The 20,349-nt window shown below is 39.9% G+C and overlaps 1 protein-coding gene across 1 annotated transcript in view; it reads right to left on the bottom strand.

Moving 5' to 3' along the window:
* Frl (formin-like protein) overlaps positions 1-20,349 on the bottom strand; it is a 489,166-nt gene that overhangs the window by 42,452 nt on the left and 426,365 nt on the right. The window contains exon 4 of the mRNA XM_071590308.1: positions 6,683-6,762. Within this exon, the coding sequence (XP_071446409.1) occupies positions 6,683-6,762 (80 nt within the window). The remainder of the gene's footprint in view (positions 1-6,682; positions 6,763-20,349) is intronic.

Below are 20,349 nucleotides of genomic sequence, written 5' to 3'. Positions count from 1 at the left end.
CGTGAAAAGGGTGTGACACAAACTCACGTGCAAATGTGATGAATGGCAATTGTAGAAATTTCACAACGGGATGCCACCTCGGACAAAAAGGAATAGATTTCATTCTTATGCCATCAACCGTGCATTCAAAGGGAGGATTCTCTTTGGAGATATCCAATCTCGGACCTTAGGGAGTCACCACAAAGCTTAAGTCATATAAATGAAGTGATCGATCGTTCACATAAACCTCACTCTCCAAAATTTTTAGACCTACTCATTTTTTTGGATAGATTCCCCGCATCAAGTCTCAGAGAGATAATTATTAAAATAATACCTCTAATTAAGCGAACTGCTGGCTCGAAAATAAGATTAAAACCCAATTAAAATTTAACAATAAAGATATATTATGTATTTCTTAATAAAATGAATACATATTTTACAGAATTTCAGTTTATTCAGCGACCGAATTATGATTAATCTTCAGAAAATTACTACCCATTAATGTGATGCAGTTCGTTTTCATAGTAAAAATAATGACGAACCTTGGCGCGCGATATACGGTGAATTTCATTTCACGAAAAACGGTAGGGCACGAGAAACCGACATGACAGGACGGACTATTGGTTTCCTTCGGTCTGCCCGAAATTACAAAGAAGGGAGGAGAGAGAGAGATAGGGGGGGGGAGAGAGATGAGGCGAGCAGAAGAAAAGATTTCAATCGGATTAGGAAGATCGCGATAAGGGGATTTTCTGATTGGATTCACATGTCCTCGACTTGATTCGACTGGGACTGAACGTCAGCAAAAGGGATCAGGAAGGGTGGGGGGTGGGGGAAGGATCAGAGCGACAGGGAGATAAGATTTCGGTTATTAGGCAAAGGGAATAGATAGGCAACTGCAGTCCCCTCGACTGTCATTACATGGAGTATGGAAACACAGTCGCCTGTTGGAGGTGTTACTGGTTTCGGGAAATGCACCAAGCGCCGGATATCACGCGCCCTGCGCAACCCGAACCACTTAAGACGTTTAAGTCCAATCGCCGCCCACACCACCTAAATTAACGTCGTCCTCAGAGAACTAACTTCCTCATCCTTCTTCTTGTAATTACCACGCGCGAAAAAATGAACTTAAATAGCATTTTTATTAGCAGTAATCTACCGTGCCTTGTATGTTCCATTTGATGGACCCTCGCATTGCACACTAATGTAATCCTGAGCCCTAAATAACGCGACATTAAATAACCTTAAAAGATATACTCACTACATACATGCATTACGATCACTCGTTCTCTAGATCTGCATACTTTTACGACCCCCCTTATTTATATACAAAATGCCAATTCTTCCCCTCCCACTAGATCGCTTTCCCAGCATTCTCCACTCTATCACCGTCTTCGGTATCTCATTTCCTCTCAGTATCTCCTGCATCCACTCACTCGTCCTGCCCTCTTCGAATTTCTCTCAACAACCTTCTTCCTTCGAGCCTACCGTCCATGGATCTACATCGTGCGTTTTCCTTACTGCCCATTTTATTTTCTCCAGTCTTCTCCTCATCCGCATCACTAAAGACTCCAAAATCTGCAATTATACTCTTGCCGTAACTAACGAGTTTCCGCGCCACCTGAAACTACCCTCCATATTAAAGTGTTCACTCCTCTTTTCTTTACTTCTCCACTTAAAGGGTCTGTCATCAACTCCCACCTTCTTGTAAAAGCTTCTTTAACCAACGCAATTCTTTTAATATCCTTACAATTTTGCCCACTTTCTTCTAAAATATTTCCTAAATAGGTGAACTGGGAATCGTTTTAGAAGAAGAAATGTTAGCAATAATAAGTAATAATAGAGTAATAAATAAAAACACAAATTACATACGCTTCGATGGCCTAATGGCAGTAAAAAGAAGATTTCAATTAATCCTCGAGTGAAGTTTTTGCAAGTAATGAAATAAGAGTGAAACAAAACATCTAAATCATATACAGCCTCTATTAACAAGACTTGTATTCCTGAAAAATTCCAACCAAAACAACCTTTTTCCCCAGCCAAAATTACCTTAAATAACTTCCTATCTCAATAAATATGATTTAAAATTACTTCTCATTTTCCCGCCTTGCTGAATATACAAAAGAATACGTACCGATTTATAAATTTTAAATAATTGCCTTAGTCACCGTACTAATATTTCACCTTTTACTCCCAAACGGTTTCACGTACTCTTGAACTCTCTCTCTTCAAAGTGCTTTTCAACTTTCCCTCACGGTACTCGTTTGCTGTCGCTCTCGTGGTCGTATTCAGTCTCAGGTGGAGTTTACCACCGACTTTGGGCTGCACTCTCAAGCAACCCGATTCCGATGTAAATTGATTAATTTAAAATGTGATCCAAGTTTTAGATATCACGGGAAAGTTGCAAAAAAATACTACCTTGTCCAGTGGAATTGTGAACTATGGAACCATACGTAGAAATGAGGTCAACAAAAGGCGCAATCGTATAACGTGCGGTGATCCTCGAAAGCCTAGTCTCTATACAAGCAAACTCATATCCCTCTTAGAACGCATGCGATCTTTTTACCATTCATCAATCAGAATAAAGCAGCGAACACTCATGGTGCTTCATCCACCAATGCCCTCTTCGTCTCAGGCGAGGAACCAAGAAAACAGGTGAACAACATGCAAGTCCGGTATGACGGGATTGTCATTGCATCTGATACTCCCGTCAGCGTGAATTTGAGCAATGAGATATATCTCCCGCTAACTTCCACAAAATTTATGGCCAAAGAAGTAGTTCCGTCCCCTTTCCCCAAACCCCCAACTCGAAACAAGTTTCACGGCTCATCACAGTTTTTCCAATCGAACAATTTTAAGAGGGAGTTACATTTGCATGGGAGGGTATGGACAGATTTATCACGGATATTCCGATTTGAAACAGCCACGGAAGAAAAAAAAACCAAGCTTTTTAAAGAGTCCCCGGTGTTTAAGTTACTTACTGAAGATGACGACAGGTTCTTGGAACTAGCGCAATAGCGCGAATGTGATTATCTTTTACCGCACAATATCTCATGGCGAAATATCTGCTATTTTTAGGGAAAGGGGGACTCAAGGAAAGGTAAGGGTCAGAATACACTATTTCATAAGGAGATACGAGAAAATCAACGGGAGAGATAACAACGGCCGTACTGCCTTCGAGATATAAATCTAAACACGTATAGACCCATTACAGTTCCCATTAATCGCCACTAACATCACCTGAATTTCCAACAGACCCTCAAAGCAATGAAAGATAAAATACGGCAATCGCGAGTTCAGAGAATTACTAATAAAAACACCATATTTGCTTGTGCGATATTTAGCAATTGGATTCATAAATTTTCGCAAAACTATAGAAAACGCGGCTGGAACCCGAAAAAATACAAAGTGGTCGTGATGATATTCCGGAGAGGGTGGAGATGTATATTCTTAACCTTCTTCTTATTCTTAACCTTAATCTTATATTATTAACTTAACCGTCCATATGGCATTCGCGAGATCAAATTAAGTTTAAGTAAACTATCCGCTCCTCGATAATTGGATTATCGAATTTCAATTGATGAATGAAATAAATATATCGATAAGAATGGAACGAAGATTGAAATGAGACGCAAGGAAATACGAAGATTTCCACGATCGAGCGACTTAGGAGTTCGCTTTACTACCTTATTGAGGTAAGGGCAGCGGTTTTTTCAGCCAACGAAAGACCTATCAATCCGAGAAACCATTACTGGACTTTATTAGTTACCTAAGAGTAATTTGTGGGCTAAATATTATTGCAGGTAGCATTCTATCACATCTTTTCTTAAATGCAACCTTTTCCCAGTTATCTTGAACAAAATAACACGTTTTCCATAATAAAAATGTTTTTATAAGATTTATTTAAATTTAATAATTTACATTCCGAGCTAAAAATTTCGGTAGAAATCATACTTCGTAGAAAGTCTATTTGGAACGTTTTAGGAAAAAAAAATAAAGTTAATTTCAAAATTAAAGTTCGAGTGACATATAATTGACAACTCGATAGGGGAAGAAATTAGTTCCAACAGTTTTCCTTCTACGGTCAACTAAACTTTCGTTCAAAAATAACAAAATTCTTTCATTCCAGGAATATTTTCTTTAACCAGGATCTTTTAGAACATTTGGAATAAATATTAAATTTGCGTTCTTAATTAGTTCAATAGTTTCAGCCTCAACTTTGTGGAAGTTCATTTTAATAAATGAAAAAGAAACACTTTGTTCCAATCCACCAATTTATAATAAATGAAAAAGAAACACTTTGTTCCAATCCACCAATTTATTACAGGTACGACTAGTTTCGACGCTACGGCGTCATCCTCAGGTACAAAGTTTAAAGTCACAATCATTGTATATATACTCTCTTCTGGAAAGGGTGGGGGAGTTGTGGGAAGAGGGGGCGGGGAGGGGAGTACGGGGGTAGGTACGAAAGTATGTGGGAGAGGGTAGGGAACACCAGGAAAAGCGTTAGTGAGTGGGGGGGATTGGAAGGTGGGTTAAGAAAGGGGAAATTAGGGGAAAGGGGAGGGGATTAGTAAGCTAGGGATTTCATTGGTCAGTATAATTTGAGTCAATGGCTAATGGGGATACAGGTACGGGTTAGGAGTCAATGGGAGTTGGGGGGAAGGGGTTATTGGTTCTGTTTTTCTGTTATTGCTAGGGAGGCTTCCAGGAGAGGTGATACGTTTTCAAACAGAATGTCATTGAGTAAAGGATGTTTCTTCATTGTTCTCCGGATCTCCAACTCTTCCTTTAACATCGGGAAGAAAAAGGGAGGAGGATGGACAAGAAGGAAGAGTTGGAGATCCGGAGAACAATGAAGAAACATCCTTTACTCAATGACATTCTGTTTGAAAACGTATCACCTCTCCTGGAAGCCTCCCTAGCAATAACAGAAAAACAGAACCAATAACCCCTTCCCCCCAACTCCCATTGACTCCTAACCCGTACCTGTATCCCCATTAGCCATTGACTCAAATTATACTGACCAATGAAATCCCTAGCTTACTAATCCCCTCCCCTTTCCCCTAATTTCCCCTTTCTTAACCCACCTTCCAATCCCCCCCACTCACTAACGCTTTTCCTGGTGTTCCCTACCCTCTCCCACATACTTTCGTACCTACCCCCGTACTCCCCTCCCCGCCCCCTCTTCCCACAACTCCCCCACCCTTTCCAGAAGAGAGTATATATACAATGATTGTGACTTTAAACTTTGTACCTGAGGATGACGCCGTAGCGTCGAAACTAGTCGTACCTGTAATAAATTGGTGGATTGGAACAAAGTGTTTCTTTTTCATTTATTATAAATTGGTGGATTGGAACAAAGTGTTTCTTTTTCATTTATTAAATTTGCGGTTCATCTGCTCAAAGATCACCTGCATTAAATACCCAATTATCAAACCTCTTGAACAAGCAGGCACAGCATTAAAAAAAATAAAACGCACAAGTTTAAGAAGTGGTTATAAATCACACTAAATGAAGAATATCACTTAAACATCTTCTTTCCATTTATCTGTTAGCCTCTATTTCCGAGTTTGCAACGGGTAATAAAATACAACGCAGTAAAAATGTACCAAAGAGAAACACGCTAGAAGGCTCGTAGTTTGAATCCCTTAAAGAGTATGAGCCAAGCTTTAATGGTGAACTTGAACTGCGGTAAAGCTACAAAGTATAGCCAGCCATTAAAGAGTCCTAATAATCTCATTGCGAAAAATCATGCTGCCGAATAATGGAAATTCTTGAACATACCAATAAAGTTTTAGATTTCAAGGACCGTTCGACGCCCACACTATAATTTTCAAAAGACTAAAGACAGAAACAAAGCTATGGGATTAGGGGAAATGCAAAAACGCTTGTATTTTGGCGTTCACATGTTTGCAGGCATTTGGACGCACGCCACTTTTAAGAGGTCAGAGTGCCCACTAGTCAGTGAATGCCAACATAATAAACGATATCACATTTCTCCAAATCTCAGGAAGTTTAATGATGGTCCACAGACTTTCGAAAATGATTATGCACACTACCAAACTTTACCTATAATTGATAACAAATGCTGATATTTGGATTCGATCAGAACACACGGACATATATTTTTCTCTAAAACATATGCATTCTGAAGTATAGACCAATTTTTGTTTGGCATACATGGTATAAATGCTCCCAGTATAAAACCTTTAACTTTCAACCAAAGAGGGAAGTAGCAACAGCACCGGCCCTGTAACATGCCACAAAAATAATTAATTTTAACGACACAGCATATTATCCTTATATTATATGATATGCATCTAATTTTAACCCCTGAAATTAGGTTAAAAGTTTTTCGAAGGGAGAAAAGAATTGAGAGGGTGGGAGCTATTCCAGCTCCTTCATCCCGAAATTCATCCTGACAACATGGAAATTTAGGCTAATCCCAACCTGTGGCAGCCACAGACCGTTAGATCACGGTAAGGTGAAAAAAGGATTCATAATAAAATCATCGTGGGCACGTGCCACGCCAAAAATGCTTGCGATTAACCGCTAGAGAAACATTACTACAAAAATTGGCAAGGTTTTCAGTTACGTGGAGAAGAGATTCAGAGATGACAAATCAAAAGGAAGCCGGAGAAGCAGCAACAAAACCATAAGTTTGGAAACAGAGGGGGGGGGGGAGAGATGCAAGCGTACTTACTCGATGTGGTTGGTCCGAAGCGATATCTCGAGATCCCGAAGGACCTGCGTCGACGTCGAGTCGCCCACCATCTTCCGTTTCTGCAAAAACAATTGGGTACACACAAACATGAGCAACGTGATAAACGGCTGATCAACTATCATAATGCAAAAATACAACATCATCACTGTCATCATCATTGGCATTCATTTGTCTATAAATTCACCAATATTTCACTTAGAGTGAGTTAGTTTAATGTTTAACCCCAGACGAGTTATTACTAACAACGGTAAATAATAGGGTACAACTAGTCTATTTTAGGGTAGACTTCTGGTGCACCCTGGCACTACACACTACTGTATTCCTAGGCCCTAATTAACGTGACACAAAATATCCTTAAACAGCATGCTCACTAAATATTGCAATAACTCGTTATTCAAATCATCTACCTCCTATAATTCCATCCGAAATGCCTTTTCCTCCCTGCACTTCGCTTTCCCAGCATTCTCCCTTCTATTACCATCTTCAGCATCTCATTGCCTCTCAGAACAGAGCAGAATCTCTTCCGTCCACTTGTCCTGCCTTATTTGAATAACTCCCAACATACGTCTCTCATCCCCAAGCATTCCTTAAACGTCATCGTTTGCTCTCCTTTCCATCTATTTCACTTTTTCCATTCTTTCCCAGGCCCACAGCCCAAAAGCCTCCAATCTATGTTTACTCCCTGTCTCAAACGGCCAAGTTTCTGAACCATGTAAAATTACTCCCCATGTTAAAGATTTCGCTTCATTTTTCCTCTACACATTTACTTAAGGTGCCTGAAATCAATCCCCCCCCCCTTCGTAAAATGCTTCTTTACGTAACGCATTTCTTCATTTAATCTTCATCTGAACGTCATTTCCAACATTTTCAGCGGACGTAGCAGGACACGCTCCAGGTTTAACACTACAGAATTAACTCATCGTACATAATAATGTCAGTCAAAACATCAATATTTTAATCATCTCTCATGACGGCCATTGAAACTATTGAGTATATAGTTAGGTGCGTAAGTAAGTTGAATAATAGTAGCAAAATTAACCAGCGGTATTCCGTGATTGGCACAAAAAAAACTCAATGTTAGTGTAATATTTCAACGCAAAAAAAGTTCGAAGGCATATTTCTAAACACCTTTTTTATACCCATAAAAATGAAACGACCGATAGCGTTTTTCTTTAATTTTGTTTAAAAATTTTAAGGATATTCGCGCTTATTTGTATTTCTCTCTTTTAAAATATTATGAAACAACGATAGCGCAACTCCGACTATGCTCAACTAATATAATTACTGACCCTTGTACACACGAATTACGTTCTTTCCTCAGTTTTCGATAAATCGACCTACTCTCATGTCACCGTATTCCACGCGGGTGACTTTTATCGGCGGGTCGAATTACAGTTCGCCCCTTCCACCAGAGTGATGTGATCGCACATCAGATACCAATAAATTTGCCGTTAATTATCCACACCCTGGGAAAACCTTAATCCTGGGGAAAATTGAGGTGCCAACCTCGTCACCCTGATTACCCTGGCGTATAATGTTCTAACCGGAGAAGCCGAAGGTCGCGGGCTTTTAACCCGACACCAGGTATGGATGAGGTGCGGTGACGGGATTAACCGAAATTAGTTTGCGTGCTGAATGAACCGTTCGAACATCTCTTAAATATCTGGTAAGTGCATTGATCGCATGCTCGTACAAGTCCTTGATAAGGACGTGTGCTTGTGTCGATCGTCTCCGAGATAGCAGATTGCGAAGATTCCAGAAATCAAAAAGAGGGGATACAAGACGATTTTTTAGAGCAAGATCCGGAGATCTATCTGGTAGAATAAGAAACAAAGAATTTCAAGAACCGAAGACATAAAAGGCATTAATATTATTGGTATTCTACCGACTAAGGTAAGTTTTGTATGCAATACAACGGTATGATAATACATTCCTTTGGTATCTCCTAATATATAAGTAAAAGTTCAAACATATAAATACTCTAATAATTACAAACAATAAACAAGCATTCATAATTGTCAGTAAAAATGTATTTAGCGCAAAAAAAATCCAATCTTGCCCACGCATTTTGGGATATTATTAATTAGAAGACCCAAACGCAATGATAAGTAGTGACAACATTGCTTCTAGAAACTGTAAGTGCACACTTGTCTCGATTCACTTCCTAGGATATTTCATAGTTTTCACTTCGCGATGAAAATACCCATTTTTCACAATACATTTACAACTGATTTGGTATTATGGGTACTTGCGACGGTGAAAGCAGTTAAATCACTTTTGCTCGAAGAATCACAAAGTCTCGCTGAATTTAGCTGATTTAATATTCTACTACGTGAGAACAATTTAATTGATTTGGTTGGTTAATTGGCTTATTTCCACGCAAAGTCTTTCTATCATTCTGACACTAAACATTGAATCTAGGTAATGCCCTAGGAGGGTTAAGCGGGACTTTAGTTCTGGAAAGGGTAAAGTTAAGGTGCGTGTGGAGGGATCGTAAGGTTGGAGGATGGGAAGAAGATAGGCGGAAAAGGGAGCTATATAGAGGAGCCAAACCTCACCACTCTCACTCTCTCCCACCGGCACCACATTCTCTTCCCACCACGGCTCCACAACCTGCCTCCTCGGAAAGTGGCTCGTTGCGTGGCTGGTGCTGCCATCTGACGGATTGCGGTCTAATTCAATCAGGCCAAACGCTGAGTGGCGGCAGCGGTCCCAACAGCTCACTCCCTCCGCTCGCTCTTTTACATCCCCCGTGATCCGGAGGAGGGATGGACATAAATCCCTCACCGTGGACGACGAGCACATCCAGCCAGGTAAATGCCTATAGACGCTTGTTTTCCTTCGCGGTTGACTACGCATAAGAGCCCTTTAATTCTTATTATCCAATTTCTTTTAAATGCTAATTCCATTTCCTTTCCGTGACGAAATAAAATGCATCTCAAAAAGACCTGCGCTAGCGTCGTTACTGAAATAATCTAAGTATATGCCCCCCATTCAATATACATACAATACTATACCATTGTACATCAGGAGTTCATGGCAAGAAAAGCATGGGGTTGGCCGGAGGTAGAAGCGAAAGTAGGAGAGGAATCCACAAAATCATTTCGAGTCGCAGACGATCAAGACTTAGTTAGACAGTCAGTCAAGGGGTTACAATCATTGCCGAGCGCTTAAGAAATTCTGTGTGCAAGGCATGGAACGAAGATCATGGTAAATAAAACAAAAGGTTATGAAGTTTTTGAGAAGGAAGTAGGCTAAGCTAAACATTTAAATTGGAAGGACAAAACTGGAGCAGGTAGAACAGTTTACCTCTCTTGGAAGTGTGTTGGACCAAGATGGTCAAATTATTGGGGGCATAAGAATTGCATTAGGTAAAGAAGCTTTCTCAAGGAGGATTTCTATATGATAGGGACGTCAAGTAAGGACGTTAAGAACCATTCGTCAAAACTTTGATATGGAACATATTTTTTTACAGCGTGGGAGCATGGTAATTGAAACAAGATGATAGGTTTAAATTTGGAGGCTTTTGGAATGTGGGCGTGGGGAAGGGTGGAAAAGGTAAACTGAATAGAAAGTAAAATAAAAGAAGTACCAGAGGATTGTTGGGATAAATACAAAGGAGGCAGGAAAGGTGGATGAAGAGAATTTTGATAGGCAATGGATTGTTGAAGACTAATAGAGGGGAGAATGCTATGCAAACGAGGAAGGGGTAGGAAAAGAATTGGCATATCGGCCGAAGCGAAGGGAGGTGCAATATACGCCGAATTTAAGAAGAGTTTAAAGCAGTTTTGAGTGTCAGGGTGTGCCTTGATAGGCGAGTTTAAGATATATTGCGGTGTTAAGTTTGTGTCCATATAAAATCTACCTTAAACGGAGGACAACCAATTAATTTAGGTAAATGACGTACTCACGAAGCAAGAGGAGGGGAGAGAAGAGAACGACCAAACCCCCCACGCCCACTTTGATCACAATGGATTTCCGAAATTCACCTAAAGCTGTTCTAACCAGAGAAAGTAATAACGCATATTGGTTATCCGTACATCCTGAAGATTCCTCAGTATTATGAAGCCACGCTTTGTTACAGAATAATGATACTTTACATGCAATCGTTGAATTTTGATTAACTCTTGGGGAGGGGAGAGAGGTTTCTCGGCATCATAACCTCGTGATAATGGGTAATATCAGTTACTACTCAGAGCTACTCCACCTTGATTGACCCCCGGTTTAAGGTACCAGAAATCTTACTGAGCTGATACAGGATGTTAGCCAAATATGCTGGAAAAGTTCCCCTGTAATTCCATATAGTTTCAGGTGAAAATTTCTATTTTTCCTTTTTTTTCATTCCTTTGACATGGTGGACAAGATCAATTAGGAAACATGGAAACCAAAATGAGAATAAATGGCTTCTTTCAGCTTATTCAGGGTATATTTGAATAAATATGTGAAAGTAAGAAAAAAATAAAAGCAGAAAATGCAGAGGAAACAAGCGACTATGATATTATCATTAAATATCCGAAATAACCACAAATAAATGGCAGGAAAATTAATTTATGGTCTCATCAGCCTTTAAGGGTTCAGTTCAAGAATTTCGTAAGATTTTCACGTGTACCTAACTCAAGGCATCAAAGATCCTGTTTTGAAATAAGATACATTAGATGACCGTTTTCGTCTTTCAATACTACGGTAGAAGTTATTCATTCTTAGTCACGGCGCCAACTTTAATCAATACACAAAGAGCAATACTCTACTACGCATAGAATGCACACCATACGCAATTTACATCGCCAAACTCTGGGCCAAAAATAATGGTAAAAATTACGCAAAATCTGGCATAATTCTATAATTCCAAAGTTTATAGTTCAGAATATAGCAGATAATGATTGGTGCAGAATTTCATTTTGGAGAGAGAAATCCTCAACTCAATTACGTTAGCTATTCTCAATATTTTCAAAACCGATTTTCTCTATACGTAATCTAATAAAAGGCTACCAAATATTTTAAATCATCCCGTTCATTTTGACTTCTTCTGTTTATTGGCGCGATCCCTGGAGGATATAAGATTTTTAATAAGTTGCAATTTGGTGCGGTTTTCCCCGGGTATTTACGTTTGCAGCGAAGAGATGACTCAAAATTGAAAATTTAATAATCCACTCTATAGTCCCTCCCGGGGAAAATACGCATAATACTAAGCGTTAGCATAAATTAACGTAAACTCCATTGTATGCTAAATAAGACGATGTTTTCATTTAGGGGTAACCGTACGACTTCAGAAATGTACGCTATTCTGGGCCTAAATCGAATCCCCCCTTCGAGGATAACCTCCCTCCAAGGCTCAACCTACCTAAAACGTTTCCGTTGCAATTTTCTTTTTCCACCCTTCTCAATACATCCATTTCAAAAGCCTCAATTTGGCCACATCCTCTTTCTAAAGAAAAAGGCTTTCTGAAGCTTATAATTAACTGAGCGCTACGACGCCCACTGAGGTACAAAAAATAATATCATTGACTGAGTACCCATTACCTAAATACATTAATAATCTCTCAATCCCAACCCCCGACATTCTCCTTAACAGAAATAATACGGTAACAGAAATTTAACTACAAAAATGGTTTCAATAATGCACACGGATACGGAACAAAGGAATTAAGTTTTGACGACAGATATTCCATATTCAGAAAAATATGGAATCGCCTCGTTTTTTCCACTTCTGTCCTTTACGAAGTTAGAATTACAAATCGTCAAGCCGGAGAGTGGTTTCCGAAATATCTTAAGGGTTGAGGAGTATCCTATAGTACCGAACATTAACGAACCATGTGATATAGGTTACTGAGGGCACTGTTTCATAGACAAGTTTAAAAACAAACATCAGATACCTTGATTCTAGCTGCTGGCCCCATGAATCTAACAATCCTCGATCGCACAAGAAAAATGAAGAAATATTCATGCAGATGACAATATTAACTTTCACCGAATTCTCTCTCTTTCTCTCCCTGGATACAACTGTACTTTAGTCAAAACCAATTATAGATCATGTTTGATTATGGGTTTAAAGGCGTTGAACGATGGGGAAAAAGCACGCTTTAGAATTTATTCGAGACATTAAATAACTTTCAATTATTATTATTTATTATTATGTATTCTACCGGTTAAGGTAGGTTTTTGGATGGACATAATTACTAATTAAATAATTTGTGTCCCCTAGCAAAACACAACATCCTACTCTACATCAGGTCCCTCTTCAGCTCTGAGTACTTTCTTCCTTCCTTCATCCCGTCCAACATCCCTATCCTGTTCCTTCCCTTTCCTCGCTTGCCAAACATTCTCCCGTCAATTACAGTCTTCAACATCCCACTGCCGGTCATAACCCCCTTCATCCACTTTTTAACTTTCAATGAAGAGTAATAAATTAATCCCAGGATTTTAACTAGTCTAATAAGCATTCTCAACATTCTATCAAATGTAACACAGATATTTGCTAGAACGAAAACTAAAGTATCTATCCACACAGTTGGCAAAGTACCAAAATTCAACTTGGACGCGTGATACTCAAAATTCATTAAGACTGGCCGGTCATGAAGGGGTTACTACACCGCTCTGACGTTTATTTCCCATCAACTCTGTACCTTACACCAGACTTATATGACATCGGTTGGCTCAGAGAAAAATCCGTACCTACACGAGGACGTTGAACGTCTCTGGGCGTTGAATGCGTGTCAACGTTTTGCAAGGCGTGTGTGCCTCGTTTTCACACCTCTTTAAGGAACACAAATTGCATCACAGGAACCTGTCGACATAAACGCGGAGGAAGCGTCTTACCTTCTCCTCCCTCCCGCTCCGGGGACGTCCTCTCGTTAGACGCGCGATGAAATTCACCCATTCCGCACGAAAGGAAATGATTTAAGACCCAGAAACTCAATTTCGAACGAGGTAATCCCTTTTCCGGAAAGAACGGCACGAGATAAGCCCCTCATGACATTTACGGCATTCGCGTCGGCAAGGTGTTTTCGCGTTCTTTTTGGACTCGTAGTTGCAAAAGGTTCCGCCTTTACTGCGGAGCGTTGTAAAAGATCCAGACAACGGATGAAAGGGTTTTAACTTCATGTTTTTAATCGGAGAACTAGTATATTGAGTTTAAAGCTAATGAAAGACGTCTCGTGCTACAAGCTGAACACTTTCAAAGAGTTCACATGATAAAATGGCCCAATCAAACTTCCTCCGACACACTTGTGAGCAATCTAAATATTTGAACGAACATTTCCCAACGGGCACAGTGCACACTCATCTAAAGCAGTACACACTGTCCGCTAGATACGTAAAAAATGGATCATTAGTTAAGTGCACCCTATTAATCAGCTATTAATTCATCTATCACTTTCTCCATTTTCCTAACGAACACTCAAGTTGTCATTTCTATCTATCCACACAGTTACTCACTAACGTAGCAAACGGCATTAGCAATCACTTCGTCTACCACCACAGCTGCTTGTTAAGCTTCTGAATGAACACAAGTGGGATTGAAAATTTAAAAACAAGTTAAAAAGATAAGTTTACCAATACCATATCCAAATATAATAAATTAATACAATAAGAAACTCAAACAAATAATTGCGCCAAAATTTCCCAAGTACGGACAAAATTCAAATTTTGTTCCTCTTCCATCACTTTCAACGAAAATACCTAAATTAAATATTTCACGAAAGCCCAGGGAAAATGGTGAATATGAACATGGCCCCTGAAACCGAAAACAAAATCTGCGCGCACAACTGTTGGTCTCAGTGACATTCAATTTCTCCTACAGTTAATTTCAACAAGAATCCTGAAAACAGCGGGGTGTTTCGGAAGTACACGGTATTATCCCAGGGGCGTGGTCTGAGAATAAATACAAGATGGATTTAAATGAATGTGTGCCGCGGGATGCTAGGCTTTCGAGTTTCAACCAAAATCATTTGCATACTCTGAAGAGAAAGGGACCCTAAGGAGATACAACCCGAAATACAAGCCAACCTTCGTTACACTCTCCCAGAGCTTAAAATGTTGCGTTTTACCTTACATCATCCGGTCAACGGCTATGTGATGCTTCCGGGTCCACCGCACGAGTTTACACGGTGCAGTTGATCCTACAGTAATTTTCGAATTAATTGCCACAAAACAAGTTGCATTGAGGGCTTTGGGGCAATATGCTACGATCATTTCTCCTTCCAATTATGCATGCCACTACGCCGTCAACTCAAGAGAATGAAGGCTTAATATTGCCGTCACCCGGAAACCAAGCATCAAGGGACGAAACAATTTCTAACACGTTATCTTTGTTTTGGCACATAGATAACATCCGTTGAAATTCCAGAAATCCTGTGTATCAGCTCAGAAAAATGTCTTCTTTCTTCATCTATCTCATTTATATCTTTATGCTATTGCTATTTCATTTCAGCACAGGAGGTTGTTCCAAAAACCGTTGTTTTTGCCGGCCATATCATGGCAAGAGAAGATAAATTACTGCCCGAAGCAGTAACAACGTAAAAAAGATACCTGAGAAAAAGGTCAAAGACCCTACATACTGTTAAAACACTGAATGTTGGACAAGATAGTCGATTACAGAGTAACAAATCATATTACTGGTACCAGTAATCTCCAGAGTATGGCGTGGGAGTCGATTCGTAGGGATGCATATTCATTTTATTTTTAAGTGTTGATGAAATACGTACTTACGTATATGTGTGTTTGCATAGGTATGAGCGCAGGTCCGCAGTATCCATTTTTTCCTGTCTTAGGTGTACGCGATCTAAAAGGTTTGGAGACCAGCGATTTAAAATATATCTGAACTATTTAATTCATGCAGTACTCTGCGATAATACCGATACAAAAATGATATCGTCAACACCCTGGTACATGGAATCTACAAGGATTCGGAGTTCCCCAAGATTCATTTTGCACCAATGACTAAGGGACTAGGAGGAGAAAAGAACTCTGCACGCACTGCAACCTGAAGGATGAGGACCTTGGTCTTTCTCATTCAACGACCACGATCCTGAACAATGCCCACTCAACGCTTTATTTCCCTGCCGCACTTCCTCCCTCTCGACACTCGCTCCCCGCACAGCCCATCCCTCTTCCATCCTGCTTCCTCCCCTCCCTCAGATGAGAGATCATAAACAACCCATTGAAAAGTGACTGAAACCCCCCCCCCCAACACTCATTCCGACCCGCCGTTCCACCCATCCACACACCCCAACTCCTCCACGTCCCTCTCCGACCCTCCTCTCCAATCTCGGAAACTGCTCCGCCCACGCACACGTGTGTCCTGCGCGACGAAAAAGGATAACCTCTCGTGTGGGCAAGGACTGGTGGAGGGAGGGTTCACACACGGTGAGGGTTTGGGGGGGTGGGGATAACACGAATAACGAAACAAGGCGACCAGGGTACGTTGTGAGAAGACACCGAAGGGGTCAAGGATTCATGGGAGAATTCGAAAGGAAAATACTCGTAATCACACAAGTTTTCGTAAAAGTGCAAGTGCGGAATGGTTGTAGTAAGAGCGCCCTCCTTTTCAGGCGGTAGCATCCGTTTCGACTTCCTACGACGGGGCGATTACGATCCCGTTCATTTGCACGGCCCAGGTGCGAAGGCGTTCATGACTTCATCCGACAAAAATTTCACAGGCATTCCGACGGAGCGAACTGATTGGCGTAGGAATACACGGCTGGGCAAACATATCATATGCCCGCAACACCAACTGGATTTTATTTATTAATTTCGTTTTTTACTCTTCCCTCTTATTCTTCTATTATTATCAAATTCTCGACTATATTTACTTAATATTGCTTTGTTTATTTTTGTGTTGCAACATGAGAGACAATCCTGAAAGAATCTAGAGTCACTGTCAGTCAAGCTACGAATATTCTCGTGAGAAGACTTCAGTCTTGCTTCGCCATTAATATCATCGCTATCCATTCGGAGTCGATTGTGTTTCACTCTGAAATCGAATTGTAGAGCACTAATTATAACCGCTTAAAACTACGCAGAAAATGTGAGAAACTGGCTGGATATTCTTGATGCCAAGACTTAAGTCCACTTCAGTTATATTCGTTGCTGTCTTGACACTGCATTTTGTAACTTTTAGAGCACTAGGAATCCCGAGATTATGCTGATTTTTTTAAATTGTTCTCTCCGATTTAAATTATGTTGGATTTCTTAAAACTACACTCAGCCGCGTAAAATCAACTTTTTAGCAGGCAGCTGGGAATATGTTCGTCTCAGCATAGAACTAAACTTCCACAAGTGCAACCCGTAATTAGTCGATGGGTGACGCCATTCAACCTACATCTTTTCATAAGACTAATACTTTTTTGGTTAAGTTTTTAAGAACCTAAACAGAGGGGATAAAAAATGAACGACTCTCGTTCATTGCAGTCGACATCCTTTCTATCGATTCGTTTTTGATAAAGAGAAGTCCTCAGACGATGGCTTTTTAATAATTCGTCACCGATACACTAAATTCAACTTAAAAAGAGTTTTTTCCAGAGGGACATAGAGACGCCTAAATGACGCGTCACAGGTTCATTGCGGCGAACCAGTGAATCAACTTAGGCGCTTATTTTTAGGCGAACGCCACGTGCGGTATGATGCCCAGCAGGAACTTTGAAGTTCTCAAAAGAAGAATGATGGGGCTGCCTGCGGGACGCTCAGCCAAAATATTTACAGGCTTCACGGAATGTCCACCGCTGCATTGGTAAAAGAAATAAGCACAAATCCCACAGATGACGGGGCGATGCGCCTCGGGAGCTATCAAAAGCTGCGATATCGAGAAGGTACCAGAACACCGATTCACCGCAAAGTCCAAAGTCACCTCTTTTGCCTGATCTATTGTTTTGCCGGAATATAAAACGATGTGGTTCGGTAGAAATTCGTAATGAAAAAATCACCAATCGTCTTAAATATATAAAAAAATGCTAATCTTTCTCAGTTTTAGACAGAGTTTCGAAAGAATAAAAGTTAGCATTAAATTTCATGACATTTAAAAGAAGGCCCTATCAACTTTAAATTGATAAATACCTATTTTTTGTTTTTTTCTATCAAAACCCCAGGGTGGATTAAAATTTTGCACGTAAACTAAACAGATATTTACTAATACTTCCATGATGTATTCTGATGCTCAACTGCTTGAATTCCGATTACGTAAACAGAGATTTATTCAACGATTTCACCCACGCTGGGAACTTTAACTCATTTAAGCAACAGAACATCACTGCACGCAATTTTGGTAGTTCATTATATGAGCAGTGATTTGAAAAGCGATAAAAACATTTTTGGATGAGCATAGCACTCAAAACGATGTGTTTCGAGCTATAAAAGCTTATACTATATGTAGGTTTCAGGAAACAATTCATGATGTACCATTTTATTTAAACGTGGAATCACAATGATATTGGAAAGGATATGAGAAGCAGTAGTATTCATTATTTTACTAATGTAATAGTGCCTTTCATAAGATATGGAGGCAACGAAATTACTAATAATAAGATTAAATCACTCTGACAAAATTTGGGGAGGTAAATTGAGGGCGTGGAATGTTAGATTCATGCAAACAAAAAAGATACCTTCTGGCATGAATCACTTATTATTACCACAATTCCTTAACCTATTCAATTAAAAATAAAAAAGTACAAGTTACTGTAGGCTTACCTTCAAATCAATTTTTTTCCAAAAATATGCTCAAGAATTTTAAGTGATCGGCCTAAATCCGGGGTCAGATACTATTAATGGCATGGGACACATTTTCTAAAGGATTTGCATACGTTTTTTTTTAAAGAAATAAAAACATTACCTATATTTGGGATCAAATCAACTGATCGACCGATGCAGGAACAAAATAACATTGCCCGTAGAGTCATATCCGGGTCAAAATAAGTCTGGTGTGCTTTCGCCCCCTGCCACACATCCAAGCGGTGGCTTGCAGGGTACATAAATTAATTTAAAAAATAATGGAGAGATATAAATAGGACACACTACTCTAAGAGACCCTATTAAATCAATAAGAAGGGGAGGAAAGCCATTAAAATTATTTTAAGTATCACAGAAAATTGTTACTAATGCACCTTTGGATAAATCTTACAGCTTGAGATGACCTAAATGGTTTCGAGGTCTCCCTTCAAGTTTTCATACTTCCAAGAGTGTTTATAAAACGATTGCATTACAAGGAACTTTTTTTCTGTTTAATGTGATTAATGTACTAATCTGTAAACCAAATTCTCTTACTGAGTCAGGAAAACATCATAATAATCAACTGAAGAAATTCTATCTTAGAATTTGATACGGTTAGCGGAGGAAAATCATGTATTTGGTACAGAAAGAATGACAGATCATAACAAGGCCTACCTAAAGTGACGGGGAGAATAACTTTGGTGCGGCTGTGATCGCACCACGCACGAAAGATAAAGGAGCACTTAAATTTATTACTGCGGGAAACTATCTCATTATATCCTCGTGATCCAACTGTCCTGTACACTGCAGGACGTAAAACCTAAGCGAGTGAAGTTAACTCCAGCGCCGTGCAGGAATATAAAGTCTTAAAATTAGCAGAGGTTTCTTTTTTAGAGTTCCTAACCTAGTTCCCTTTAATAGTCCCATCCCATTTCCGTCGCGTTAAAACAATTCTAACCGCGCCGGGAGGATATATTGCGCAGACCAATTACCGCAGACAAACAAGATTACTTCCAATTTTTCCCGACGTGCGACGTGATATCGTTCCGTAAGCTCGTACGAGACAAGTGCGGCCAATAAAAAACGTATTCCCCTTAGTTTCAACTGGCCCACATAGGGGGTGTTTATTTTAATCTGATAAAGGGGGAGATGAGATCAAAGACGCCGCCGACCAGAGGGCTCACTGGCAATATCGGAATCGATTGCGTCAATGACACGTGACCCGGAAATGATAATATTAATTCATTCACTAACGGCTGCATATTTCCCCAGAAATTGTTCAAAGAATCCATACCGCGTGATGAATTCCAGCTGCGTAGCCATGGCAACGTCCGTTCGACGCTGCTAGTGGAGACAACGACCGCCGAAAATGCTTGGATGGCTGTTCCAATGTTGTGGTCATTCGCGTTGAGCAAGCCCGATACTTATCTGGATCTAAACCATACTTTAAGCTACGAATTCCGAGAGGTGGAGTTCTGGTGAACATGGGAAATGTTTCGGAGCCAGGAATTGTACAATACAATACAGAGCTAATGTCATTCTTTTCCAATTTTATGGGAGGGATCAGTGGATGGGGAAAAGTTTATAGACCGGAAAAAATAATGGAGAGGTTTCTATGCTCGGGAGAAGTTTTTTGAAGTTTATATACGACTCTAATGCGTAAAGAAGCTAGCACACGATCCTCAGCCTTAAAGAGAACAAATGCCATAAAGTATGGAATCACTACTTATAAAAAAATTACACCAAATTCCAAATACGAAAACTATAAATTTCACGCTACACGAGCGCCAGCAAAAAAAATGGCAGAACAAAATATGCCTTTGGCGCAAGAATACCAGAACACCCGAAATTGTCTCACACGGGAACGGTCCCCCCAACATTTTCGATTACCTCGCCCACCTAAAAATTTTCATTCGCCCCTGAAAAGTAGAAATTTATGAAAAACCGAT

Source organism: Hetaerina americana, unplaced genomic scaffold, assembly GCF_022747635.1.
Source record: "Hetaerina americana unplaced genomic scaffold, ioHetAmer1.1.p SCAF_4, whole genome shotgun sequence".
Classification (NCBI taxonomy): Eukaryota; Metazoa; Arthropoda; class Insecta; order Odonata; family Calopterygidae; genus Hetaerina; species Hetaerina americana.
This window is presented reverse-complemented; position numbering and strand designations above follow the sequence as displayed.